The sequence below is a fragment of the Calidris pugnax genome, unplaced genomic scaffold (genome assembly GCF_001431845.1).
Source record: "Calidris pugnax isolate Ruff unplaced genomic scaffold, ASM143184v1 scaffold13, whole genome shotgun sequence".
NCBI classification, from domain to species: Eukaryota; Metazoa; Chordata; class Aves; order Charadriiformes; family Scolopacidae; genus Calidris; species Calidris pugnax.
This window is the reverse complement of record NW_015090810.1, coordinates 5089054-5102172: the sequence shown is the minus strand read 5'-3', so window position 1 is coordinate 5102172 and position 13119 is coordinate 5089054. Positions and strand designations below refer to the sequence as shown.

Below are 13119 nucleotides of genomic sequence, written 5' to 3'. Positions count from 1 at the left end.
AGAGTAAAAGCGATGGACCAGCCTGGGGGTGTCTGTGCTGCTGGGGAAGTAACCCACAGCATCGGTCCCTCTTACTTCGTGCTTGTTTAAGGTGCTTTTTTCCTTGCAGAAATCTCATTGATCCACAAATAGGGTTTTATACAGCCTGTTGTCTACGACTTTACACGTTTCTTCACCGTTTGAAGTAAAGCTTTCCAAGAGCTTTCTGCAGAGGCCAGGAGTGACATTGCTAGCTGTGTCCTACGTGACTGTGGGTGTGCACGTGCTCTTGTCTCAAGAAAGCAAGAAAACATCCTGCTTTTTAGCAAAGTAGCGTGGCTGCAAGGGAGAAGGGAATTATCCCAACCTCACTGAATAGTCAAGCATCAAGGTAATGATCTCCTGTGTCTTAGAAAAACATTTATATTTTAAGTCTGTCCTCAGTTTTAGAAAATAATTTTACAAACTTCTGAAGAGCAGTTCAGCTAGGTGATTAACAAGAGCAAATAATTGTGTTTTAAATACACACTTCCTTAATTTCTAACTTCTTAACTGTCTTGAATTCTATTTTTTTTAAACTATGAGGATGAAAGTTGTCATAATATCAAGTCCATAGCCTAGTCAAGTTGTGACCTCTAGCACAGTGGAATGGAGAAGACAATTTTAATTCTCTGAGCTACCAGAAAACTGAAGAATCAGAATTAAGGGGGAAGACTTAGCATCTGACATCCTTATTTACTGATACAGTAATGAAGAGTATTGCCCAAATGTGAGACCTGTGGAATTCTGTGCTACTAAAAATAGTTGTGATTCCCCAGCTCAGTGGTTTTGAAACTCGTGAGTTATTTCCAGGGCCAAAATGTGTATCTGTGTGTGTGTTTGAAATGGTCTGGCACATGCAATTAATCACAAATGTTAATCTGCATGCTAATTTCTCTCCCGCCATGGAAGAAATAAGCTGCTGTGTCATGACTCAGAAAGAGATGTGTAAAAAAAAAAAGGGCTGTCTTTGATACAGAGGAGCCCAAAAGTGATTACGCAAAACCAACCAAACCAACACCAACACCAAAAACCATGTTGTCATTTCCTAATATGATTGTCATTCCTCCACTAAAGCATGTCATTTTAAAATTTGCTTCAGAATCACAAATACTGGTTAAAAAGATCGTTAACATCATTAGCTTTGGTCAGCCCCCTTACCAATAAATTCAGTTTGAGGAGAGACAAATTTGCAATCTTGGATAACATTATTTTTTACTTCCCCCCCCCCAGATGTACCTTCTTGTGTTTTGGTTGCCTGTTTTGCATGTTAAAGCTATCCAGGAACTTTTTCTTGCCGTTCAGAAGTACTTTCTAACCAAAATAATTAAAGTGAGTCCTCATTTAGCCTAGATTTTACTACACTTCTACCTGTATTTTTGCAAAAGCTCTCTCAAAAGACTTTCTTTTTCCTTCCTTTGTCCATGGGTCTATATTTTAGCTCTTCTCATTCCACACACAAACATGCCCCTGCACTAGTTTGTTTAAATCTCAGTCTTTTCTAGCCAGTTCTGCAAAGCACATGGGAATTATTTCTGCTGAAGATGCTATATACGACAGAGCAGCTGCTGCCCTTTGCCTGGAAGCTTTACTGGGAGAGCAAAGCCTTGACCTACTTAGTGCTGAGCTGCAATAATGTTCTCTTTTTTTTGTGTTTTAATTTCCACTGTCCAGGCTAGCCAGAGAAATAGCTTTTGCTGTTGAGGAAATGAAGAGTACGCAGTTAGGAAATGAAGAGTATGGAGGTCTCTGCTGTGAAATAAGCTTCAGCTCTCCTTTCAAGACTAAGCAGTTAAATGTATTTTAAGTACTATAAATAAATTTTAAGTGATAAAAGCACAGAATTTTATCAAGGTTAGTATTACAGCCTATAGTTCTTCCAGCCTAAGGGTTGCAATAGCTAATTCACCACTGGGTGCTGGGACGCAGTGAGGCATTCTGTCATCTTCCTTGGCAGCCTCTATTGTCAAGAGTCACTCTGTGGCTGCATCTGTACTGAAAAAGCTGCTGACTGCTACAGGTTTCCATCTTGGTCATAGCACTGTTCCAGGCTCAGATTCAAGACCCAGACACGTGGTAGCTCTCTGTGCCCTACAGTCCATGGAAAATAACAGCAGTACCCCCCACAAGTACTCAGCTGGGGACCTGGGACCCCAAGCTACATACCCAGTGACAAGCATAGACCTTAATAGAGTAGGGATGGAGGCTGTAGAATTAGTCTCACATCATCAAGGATGCTACTCCCTTGCACTGCCAAAACCTCTGCTTTCTCATGAGGATAAAGCAGTAACTGTGAAGGTATTGCCAGTGCCCTAAGAGGAGACACAGCCAGAAGCACTGATTGCAGCAACAGCTCCAGGCCAGCCCCTTCCTTTCACACTCTGGGTGTGAGGAGAGGACTGGAGGCTGTGGCTGCAGTGCTTTGGCAGATCCAAAGGAGCTGAATGGCTCAAGCAGGCAGAGCAGGATGAGACACTTCCCTGGGCCAACTCTCCATTCTCCCTTTTTTAATGGACCTGCTCACGCTCCTCCCAGCTGCTGGGCTACTTTCCCAGCAGGGTGACAGGTGCTGTCTAGAAGCCTGGTCACTGAACAGTGCCACTGGGAATGGGAAAATATCAAGGGTCTTAGCAATAATATACTCAGTACCCAAGTTTGTTCTTGTGTTGTTTTTCTCTCCCCAGTATCTGATCTTAAAAAATCAGTATCCAAAACCACGAGAGATAGAATCCAGAAGCTTCTTGCAGCAAGAAGCCAAATTCTGCCTTTTCTATGCAGTGTGAGAAGTTCTCCAAGAGCAACATTGTTAAAAACCAAATAAGGTTTTGCAGAAATACTGCTTACTCTACTAATTACACAATCCGGCTCCAGCTGATCATGAAAAGACACATTATCCCTGACAATGAGCTAAGGTACTTTCTAGCTGCCAGTACAGCACGGTTGTTGCACTCTTTCCCAATGAGCACTGGGACCTTAAGCGTGATGATATGAAACCTTTAATCATTAATGAAAACAAGCAATTTGTCTATGACCTTAGTTTGACAATCCATAAAATAATGTTTCTCAAATGACAAATTAGCAACTCGGTTACAAAGAACAAAGTTTAAACAACACAACAGTTGTATGCACAAAGCTACCACGTCTTTTTTTTGTTTGTTTTTTATATCAGGAAAAAAATTTATTTATAAAAACGTCTCATTTAATTTACTGTCGAGTCTCTAGCTGAATACAGTGGTTTAGAACACTAACGGCCCATGCTTTTATACAGATTAGCCAAAGCATGAACATCAATGAAAATTAACCCCCAAAAATAACTTTTCTTTGCGTTATGTTATGAGCCACAACAGTGTTAAAACTGGAACAGTAATGAAAGCAACACAAGAGTTAGGAAGCACAGTTGCTTAAAGAGTAAAGGAAGTATTTTCTTTTGATGTCTCAGAATAATAAGAAAGTTAGAAATGGCAGAAACTCCTCTGTAGATTAGTCCATAGAAAGCATTGTCTCATGGGGCTTTGGAAAAGTCCTGTCTGGTGGCTAATGCACTAGGGCATGATGAGATACATTACAGAGCCCCCAGGCCAGTAACTTCTGAAGACAGCCTAAAATGTAGGAACAAAAATGAGGAAAATAAAAGGGGAAAAAAAAAAAAAAAAGGCAAAAAAAAGAAAAAAAAAATCTTCTCACTATTAAAAATTAACACTTGAGTACAACCAGCACAGAACAGTATTTCAATGCAGGCAAGTTTTCTCACACAGAGGTTGGTGGTTTTTGTTTTTGTTTTTTTTGTTTTTAAAATTTCCGTTATTGAAACAGTTACAATAGTCCAGAACAATTTTACAGCAATTTTCTAGAGCTGTTAAATAGCTGAGGTACCTCCTTGACATTGTTTCCAGTTTTTCCTTTGTTATATACAAACCAAAAAAAAAAAAAAAAAAAAAAACCCCAAAAAACCCTAATGGTGTCTCATGCAGTAGTGAAGCAGAAAAGAGGCAATGACGAAAACTGAAGGTGTAATAGTAATGGAACTTAGTTGCCATGCACAAAACAAGAGACAAACACAGACTAATGAGAAACAGAGTGGCCTGCGAGGAAGGGCAAAACAATGCTTGTACTATGGGGGGAAACATGAGAAAGCCAAATAAGTTGCCAGCTGTGAGAGTTTATTTTTAAAAAAAACAAAAAAAAAAAAAAAAAAAAAAGCCCAAAACACCAAAATAAAAAAACCAAACAACAAAACCAATCAAAACCCCCATTTGGGTAAGTGCAAACTGTAACAATGGCAGTTCTACAAATGGTTACAGCGACAAAACTTAGTGCAAAGGTACTAAGGTGAAGAGAAGCCCACAGAATACAGAAATGACACAAAATACTGAGATAGTTCTTAGCCCTATACAATAATAATAACACACTTTGAAATACCATGTTTTAAAAAGTATTGCATTTGCATTGTGTTTTTAGTTTATATTAAAATGCACTGAATACAGTTCAATTGTTAAAGCTTTGTGTCCAAGGAGTGCAAAGTGGATGGACATGGTGGGCTAATGGGATTCTGGATTCGGAAGAGGTGAGGAAATATCGCATTACTGAGTTATGCAACAGAAATTAAAAAGGAGGTGGATGGACAAACAGAAAAATGCAGTTAAAAACTAGTTCCAACAGCTAGCGACCAGCCACTACATCCCCCAGCTCTCTTCAGTTTGGCTGCCATCAGGTGTCTGGTTTTAGTTAATCATCTGAACATCATCAAGTTCTTGTCAGAGGCATGTTATCTGTCTGGGCAGCAACCTCTGAGTGGCCTTTGATAAGCACTAGATTTTATCCATCATTACAACACAACCAGATTGCATGAGTAGTGACGCATTAAATAGGGATGTATTTTGTACAGAAATGTAACAAAAAATGGTTTTGGTGCGGGAGGGGGTACCACAATAGTGCCCGTCTGATTTGTACCTACTATTCAGTACTTACAGGAGTAAGTACTATATATTTGTTGCTATATACCAGTAAAACATCTGAGTGTGAAAGGAGGAGCCTGCTCTCCCTCCAAACAGCAGAGTTCTTAAAATCACATTTTTCCAAACCAGAGAAAAATGGTTGCACCCTTTAAAAGAATGAAGTGAAAAGGCACGGGTGCCTGATATTTCTTTTTTTTTTTCTTGTCATCTACCGACTATTTTAATTTAGCAGTTTTTCTCAGCCCAGAAAGCTCCATTTGTGTGTGCATGGCAGCAGCAGAGGTTTGGTACCTTCTCGCCCCGGTCTCCTGCTCACAGGCAGGCGTTGGGGCAGGGAAGATGGGAACCTTCAGATCTGTCAAATGATGCCCCCCCCCCATCATTTGACAGCACTTCACTTGGGATTTCGGGGGTGCTACCAATCATCAGAAGTGCCAGATTTGCAATAGAAATCTATAGCAGTTAAAAAAAAATTCATCAGAAGTGCCGATTTGCCATAGGAAATGGTTCTACAGTTGGAGGGATCCCTTCAAAGGGTGGTTTTACGCCAGGCGCTACTGCTAGAGCAGGACCAGGCTGCCAAAACTTCTGCCTCATTTCTATTTTTAATTTCTCTCCAGGTATCTCCTGGCTGGACTGGGGACAACCCTGCCGTGCAGTGGGGCTTCTGGAGGGCCAGCCCTGGCCCGGGTGGAGGGATGGCATCGGGATGGGAGGAGAACCTCTGGGCTGGTGGGAAAAGCTCCTCATCTGGTGGGACAAGCCCCCAGGTTGGTGGGCAAAGCTCCTAAGGCTGGTGGGGAAAGCCCCCCAGGCTGTCACCCGCCCGCAGTTGGAACTAGTCGTTAGGTGGTGCCCGGGTGTTAGTCGTTATGGAGAGCGGAAGACGACTTGGCGTCGGCAACAGTTAACACTAGCAATTTAACAGAAAAATAAAAAGATGCCGTATTGTTTCCTTGACAACTAGGATCTACCACAGACTCTTGGTAGAGCTGGCAAAGCTTGCATTGTGTCTCATCCCTTCAATATGGAGCAAACTTCTGGCGGTCAGATTTCTTAACCCCGCTCGTCGAAGGAATTTTGGCAGTGTAAGCGGACAAACTCCCCGTGGCCCCCGCGGCGGCCGTGGCATTTAGTGCCAGGAGTGGGACAGTTTTCATGCCAAGCAGACTGGAGACAGGAACGGCATAGTGGGTGGTTGGCAGAGTTGGTAGGGGAGGGGGGGAACTGACGGCAACGGCGGAGGCGGCCGCCAGGACGGCCATGGAGGTGGGGGTGGAGGTAGGGGTGGCAGACTGAGAGAGGTTCATGTTGAGGTCAACAGGGGTCGTGACGGAAGCGGTCTGGGTGCTGACTTTAGCCATCTCTAAGCTGCAAACGAAGAGAGGAAGAGGAACAAACAGGTTGGGAGGGTCCAGCCAGGGCGGTGGGGAGTGGAGGAAGGAGGAGGGAGGAGGAGGAGGAGGAACGGGATGGAGGGAAGAAGGGCGGGAGAGCAACCACGAAAGGGCAGGATTAGATCGGTGGGCGAAAGGGGGGACAGACGAGAGGGAGGAGGGAGAGGGGGGGAAGAGAGAGAAAAAAAGGGAAAAATGAGGGTCAAAGGAGGAACATGTTATGTGTTAAAGAAGAGAAATAACAAAAGGGTTTCTCATGATTCGATGGTGAAAACATTACTGAGGTTCTAAAGTACTTTCCAAAGAAAAAAAAACAAAAGGAAAAAAGAAAAGGGGTTCAAGGAGGGGAAGGGTTTGCTAGTTCATTTTACATATGAAAAAAAGAAATCTAAGGAATGCAGATAATGGCAAAAAGATGGAAAAAACAAAACTTAAAAGAAAACTTAAAATAACTATGAAGTTTACTCCCCAGCACTGAGATGGTGAATTTTGCTTTTCAAAATTACGATATTTTTGAAAGGGGGACGCGGGGGGTTTTGGTAATTCTTTTTCAATTTGTCAATTTTGTGACATCAATAGTACCCTTCGTCATTTTGCTAGGATGAGAGGAAACTGAGCAATGGTTTGCTGCTTCCATCTAAGGCATAACATTTTGGTTTGGATTTTTTTTTTTTTTTTTTTTTAGGAAGTTAGTTTTTCATTTCATTCACTGTGAGGTCAATGTGCATTTTTCATATAAAACAAACCTGATTAGCCAGTGTGTTCACTTCCATTTGTTCTTTCCCCAGACTTTTTTTTTTTTTTTTAAATCACAACAAAATACTTATGCAATCTAATTATAAGGAAATCAGGAAAAAAGGAAGACTGAAAAACACCCCAGCTTTCAGAGCAGCGGTATCCTTGCTGAGCTTGTGGCAGTGATTACAATGAACAGAAAAGAGCTTACCAGCCGACAGACACGGTACTACATGGATACAACACACACATCATCACACAGACCCCGCCAGCACAAGGACCTTCAGCTTCACCCGACCTCCGAGCCCAAGGCACTGAGGGGCCATTTGGATGATGTAGGTATCAAGCCACCTTCACTTTAGTCTAACTCCACCCATCAGCAGGTGAGATGAGTTTGGCCCAGGTGCTTAGGCTTTGCTGTGCATTTTTAGACATTAAAATACAGTAATTCCAAGGACACGCTGTTTGTGGTTTTGGTTTTTTTCAGTTGACAAAATATTTACCTCGATAAAATCTCCATTTGCCATTTGTTTGTTGCAGCTTGTGTGCTGGCTTTTGGGCTGGCAAAAAAACTAAATACTAATTTCAGGATGCATTTTGCATATGACCAGCTTGGAGGCAGGGTAACCTAATATATAAATGAGACCACGGATAAGAAATCTTTGCTAGCTACAGTTATACATGTATTAATTCCAAGTTTGGGTGGGTTTTTTTTTTCAGTAATTACTAATGTCAGGCTCCTGGGCTTTCTCCTGAGGTGAGCTGAGGAGCTGCAGCAGCTTCTCCCTCCCAGAGCGGAGCACCAGAGAGCCACCAGCTGGCCCTGGAGAGGACCTTCCACTGTCTTATCAAATCTTATCAGGCCCAAGGAGGTTTCCCAGCACAGGGTTTGTGCTGGTCCCTGTTGGCTCTGGTTCTGCAGGCTCAGAGAGCAGTTGGGCTCTCTGGGCAGGCTACAGGTTGGGAGGGGAGTGTGACCACCTTACGTGGGGCTGGGAAGAGCCCCTGCTTTTCCTCACCTTAGACTTACAAGTGGTTTTGAGAGCCCCTGGTCTATTCATGGCCAGAGAAAGGCAATGACCCTGCTTTGAGCGAGGGCAAGGATGCAGGTATCAACCAGCAAGGATGCAGGTGATCAACCAGCGCTACACAGGGGATGGGGATGTTGGACTCGGGCTTCCAAAGCACTGCTGCTGAAGGCAAGTCTAAAGGATATCTGAAGTGGGTCTGAGCTGGGGAGAGGAGTGTGGAGGAGAGAGGGAAACACTTGAGTGCCGAGTTCCTCTCCTCCATGCAAAATAGAGAGGGCTCTTGGAGAATTAACTCCTCAGCGGGTTTAGCTGGGAAGCTGGAAGGCGCACGGATTCTCCAAAGGGCTGGGAGGGGAAGAGGGCGAGTGTGTGAAATGCAGACCAGCTTGTGGGAGGTAAAGCTTTGTTTTTCCTACCCTGCGGTGTTTATCTGTCTCCGTGGACGGTCAGCTCAGAATCTAACACTCGCAGCAGAGTTGTTCTTTGCAGAGAGAAGAGCATCCTTGGGCTGTTAGCCGTGCTACCTGCAACCTACTCACACAGTGGGATTTACATCAAGAACACCGAATCAGTGAATGCAATTCCAGTGCACATCCTCCACTTGGGGTGTAGAAGTTACATGGTGATACTTTAGTAGGTTTTCAAAAACTCAGTTTATGCAGTTGGGTTTCTTTTTTTATGTTTCTAACTCAGTATTATTCTGGGAGGGAGGCATATAAAAAGGCAGTGTTTCAGTGACTCCAAATTTGCCTGCCTTGCATTTAAAAAAAACCCCAAAAAATCCTTACTGATACAGGGGTGGAGCTGAGCCTGAGCTTTTTCCTGTCCCAGCAGAGAGACGAGATCCCAGGGGTTAAATGCCGCTGTCGGTCGCAGCCACTCAAGCTTCCTGTCTCTGGTGTACTTGCATGGGTACGATTAAAGCAATAATTTGCCCCACTTCACATTTATTACTGGTGGTAATGAGTAAGGAGAAATTAGGTTAGCTACCGGCTGTCCTGTGACAGTGGCCATTTCCCAAACCAATTTCAGATGCAACCAGATTGGATGGGAAAGCTGGCGAGGCAGCCTTCTGACAGACTTTCCTGGTGCCCCTTTTACACTGTCCCTTTGAAGAACCACACTTGACGAATACATACACCAAAGGCCACATCCTGCATTACCCCAAACTGGTGAAAAGAATAAAGCTTGAGTGTGGCTTCGGTGGTCCCGTTAGTTCTGTGAATTAACCTTTCATCAAAATGACAGTAAAAAGTATTTCGGGAAACTGCTCTTTACCAAGGAGAAAGTGCTGCTGGCTACAATCCATTTATAAGCCAAAGTCAAATATTACACAGGAAACCTAAACTCTGGTTCATTCTTAATAAAAGCTAGAAGATGAAAATAGATATTGAAAATCCCATTACTACAGTGGAGACCGGTTAAGAGACAGAAGATTTTACAGAAAAAAAAAGACACTTCTATTGCAAACAAGCTAGGACATGTTCTACTCATACAGAGGTCAGCGCTCGGGTAATCAATACAGAATCAAAACAATACTTCAGAAAGATTCAAATCTCTGTCTTGATATTGTTTCAATGTACTTATACAGCTATAATTTAGAGTATATTATCTACATATTCAGCACCAGATGATTGCAATAAAAGCCTTAAAACAACTTGATAAATTATTCTATAGACGGCAACTTTGGCCATCTATAGAACAATTTGTTATTCTATAGATACACACAGTTTGTTTCAGGAATACAGTGGACAGATTTTTTTTTTTCCTTATATCCTATGCTGCTATGGGATACTGATTATGCAGGAATACTGGCCCTGGAAACCAAATCCACGAGAATGACAGATCTTGTGGGGGAGAGAAAAAAAAAAAGTCCACCTTACCCTGAATGCTTATACGGCTTTTTTTTCATTATTCTTATTATTATTTTGACATACCAGACTGTATCTTGGCCAGCCTAGGTACTGTACTCAGCTCTTTCCCAAAACTGTTTATTTCATGCCAACATCTTTAAAATAAAGACGGCAGTACTTGTGGCAGGTTTAGGACTGAGAAACACTGAAATTGGCTCCCAGTGTGCATAGGCAGCAGCAGCCTTCATCTGCCTCTCAGAAACCTGCCTGAGTCCCTAAACCCCAGCTTGAGTCAATCTCCCTCTTGCCTGAAAGTTTCTCAGTTCTTCCTCTGGTGTGACTGCCAACTTGCCCTCCTGCTGTGGTGGCACCTAACTGGACGGGAGTTTCTCTTGTAAGAGGAGAAATCTGGAACAGCGTCACTTTTTAAAATGAAAAAGCCACCTTAATGTCCTATGTTACCTCAGAGCTTAATTTATTATACATTACTGTAAGAGTCTTCATTTACAAATGAAGCCACTTGATCTAAATACAGTTTCAACACATGGTACATAATAATATATGATGGTTTACTGTAGATGATGGTAACAAATGACTTCTATCTAGAAATTCAACAGGAAGAAAATATTTTGTTTCTGGTTTCGCAGGGTATAGACAGAGTATCCGTGGTATACGAGTGCTGAGAAGTTTTCTTCTTTGCCAAAGTAAGTTAAAAGACCTCATATATATCCCATTCCATCAAAAGAATCATTAAACAGTAATAAACAGAAGTGTGAGAGTTCACAGACTTTTCTAGAGTGAGTCAAACAGAAGTTTGTTCACTAGAGTTTCTGTCTCTGGTGAGCAGCTCACTGCAACTCCATTAATAAGTGCATTATTCTATTTGCATGCTTTAGCTGTCTTGAAGATCTTAAATTGTTATCTTCTGAGATCCAGATGCATGCCATATGGCGTTTGTGCAACTAAAAATGAAGGGCTCTATTCTCGTCTCGATGTGTGGGGAATCCCTGAACACCAAGAGAAGAACATATCCTTAAGGGTTAAAGGAGGGAACACATTTTTATTTGATTACAGGGCTTACGGAATTGACTTATATTTGCTACAAAGAATATAAATCAAAGGAGTTGTAGGTTGATATAGGATTCTGGAAAACGCTTATCATGGGCTTCACGATGCCACCCCTCAGATACATATATCTTTCCCTAGGAAACTACTTTCAAACTGAATTATAAAAAAGCAATATTTTTGTTTGCTGTAACACAGAGCTGCACAAACATCCTTTTCCTCCATTAAGGCATCTGCAGTGACTCGCAGTGGTGCACTGCAGGACTGGACTGGAGAGGAGGCTGGACCCGAGGAGACTGTAGACCTGCTACGACTACAGCCCCTGCCCCCCCACCCCCCATACAAATCTCATACTTTCTACTACCTTAACAGCAAACATAGTTAAACACAAAGCTTGATTCATATCACAGTATTTTGGGGGGAAAAAAGAAAAGGAAAAAAAAAAAAAAGGCAATGAAACATAGAGATACGCCCCCTCCCCACAATATATTGACTCGATCCACCATTTACAAGTAGATCCATGAGACAGCACTATATCCACTGCACTTTCTTCTCAGGATAATTGCAAATAAAGGTGGTATCAACGTTAATATTTCTCTAAATAATCATATAAAAACTGATAGAGGCTTAAGCCATCACAATGGCTTAGCTAAACAGCCAGAGCTTTCATTAATTTGGAAGTGGAGAGGCAGACAGCCTCACCCCATCTCATCAGGGAATGCTTTTTAAACATTTGTCATGCTGTCTCTAAAAAAATAAATCCCGTGCCTCTTTAGCAACCAAATGTCAGTTTAATATCAACTCTCAGTGACAATTTGCAGCTAGGAAATTAAATCTGGTTTGCAATTTGTTTCACTATATTTGCCATTTAGGACAGTAAAATGGGTCTGTGAAAGTATTTTCTTCTAACAAATTTATGATTGTCATTTCATTTAATTTATCCGCCTATATTTTAGGAGGATGCTATTGTGAGTCTTCATTTTTTTTAGCTTTTGTCATTCAACATGTACCTGGAATTGCACCAGATTAAGCTCCTTTCCATATAAACCAACAGCAAACACAGCTTCTAATGATACAGGCTTTGCAAATCATTAGGAATTGAATAATACTATGCAAAATGGACACTGCGAAGCAACTTTGTGGATCTATCCAGGACAGACATTTGCTGGAGAGCAGACAGAGCATTCTTGCAGAAGCATTATCACTTACAAAGCAAACTTACCTTGCATTAATGAGGTACTGTGCTAAGCTGATGTTTGCAGGGGATCCTGTGATTGTAACTTGTCGTTCTGCGGAGCCTTCTGTGGCATTAGCAATCTTGATCTGCGCTCCTGACATCTGCCTGATTTCATTTATCTTACTGCCTTGTCTGCCAATAATGCAGCCTATTAACTGGAGCGGGACAAAGACTGAGATTAGTGCCACAGACACGAGCAAAAACCACTTAACTGCAGTTTGTAGCATTGCTAAAAACACGGTTATGAAAAGCTCAATATCAGAACAAAAGATTTTTGCTGTGCTGTTTGGAAGGAGTAACTAGCGTCGTCTATTGGCTCCATGGTCTTACGCCTCTAAATCAAGTTTCGCCACTACACGGTTATCAACTCAATATCAGGCTATTTAGCTGTCTTCCCTAGCAGAAGATGACAGCGTGCCGTGGTGCTGACACATACAAAGCCCAGCCCAGCCTGACTTGCCGGTGGTGGCAGCAGCAAGCCAAGAAGAGCAGCTGGAGGCCAGGCTGACCATGCAAAGCTCGTCTTAGCCCTTACTGGGCACACCTGGTTGTGGCTTGGCCGGGTCCTGTGTTATTAAAGTCAGTGGGATTTACAGCTCTGTAACTGCAGGCAGGAGTAGGAGCAGGAAGAGAATGAAATTTGCCTGCGTTCCATTATAGAAACTTACCAAAACTCCTATTTCGTGAGTAAAACTGAGCCTGAGATTTTTCTGTGTGTGTCTCTAGATGCTTTTTTTTTTTTTTTTTTTTTTTTTGAAATTCTCTTTTTTTTCAAAAAAAAAAAAAAAAAAAAAAAAAAAAAAAAGTTCTAGGAAAAATATTAAACCC

The 13119-nt window shown here is 42.1% G+C and overlaps 1 protein-coding gene across 7 annotated transcripts in view; it reads right to left on the bottom strand.

The window, feature by feature from the left end:
• Positions 1 to 4223: 4223 nt before the first annotated feature.
• The window catches only part of LOC106886004 (poly(rC)-binding protein 3-like), a 525351-nt gene continuing 516455 nt past the window's right edge, over positions 4224 to 13119 (bottom strand). For 5 of the 7 annotated variants that reach the window (XM_014938586.1, XM_014938583.1, XM_014938584.1 and 2 more), the window contains 2 exons: positions 12277 to 12446; positions 4224 to 6344 (listed from right to left, as the gene is read on the bottom strand). In XM_014938586.1, coding sequence (XP_014794072.1) covers positions 5996 to 6344; positions 12277 to 12446 — 519 coding nt within the window. In that variant the 3' untranslated portion in view covers positions 4224 to 5995. Of the gene's footprint in view, positions 6345 to 9380; positions 10997 to 12276; positions 12447 to 13119 lie in introns of those variants that run through there. The other 2 variants (XM_014938589.1, XM_014938590.1) reach the window with 2 other exon arrangements.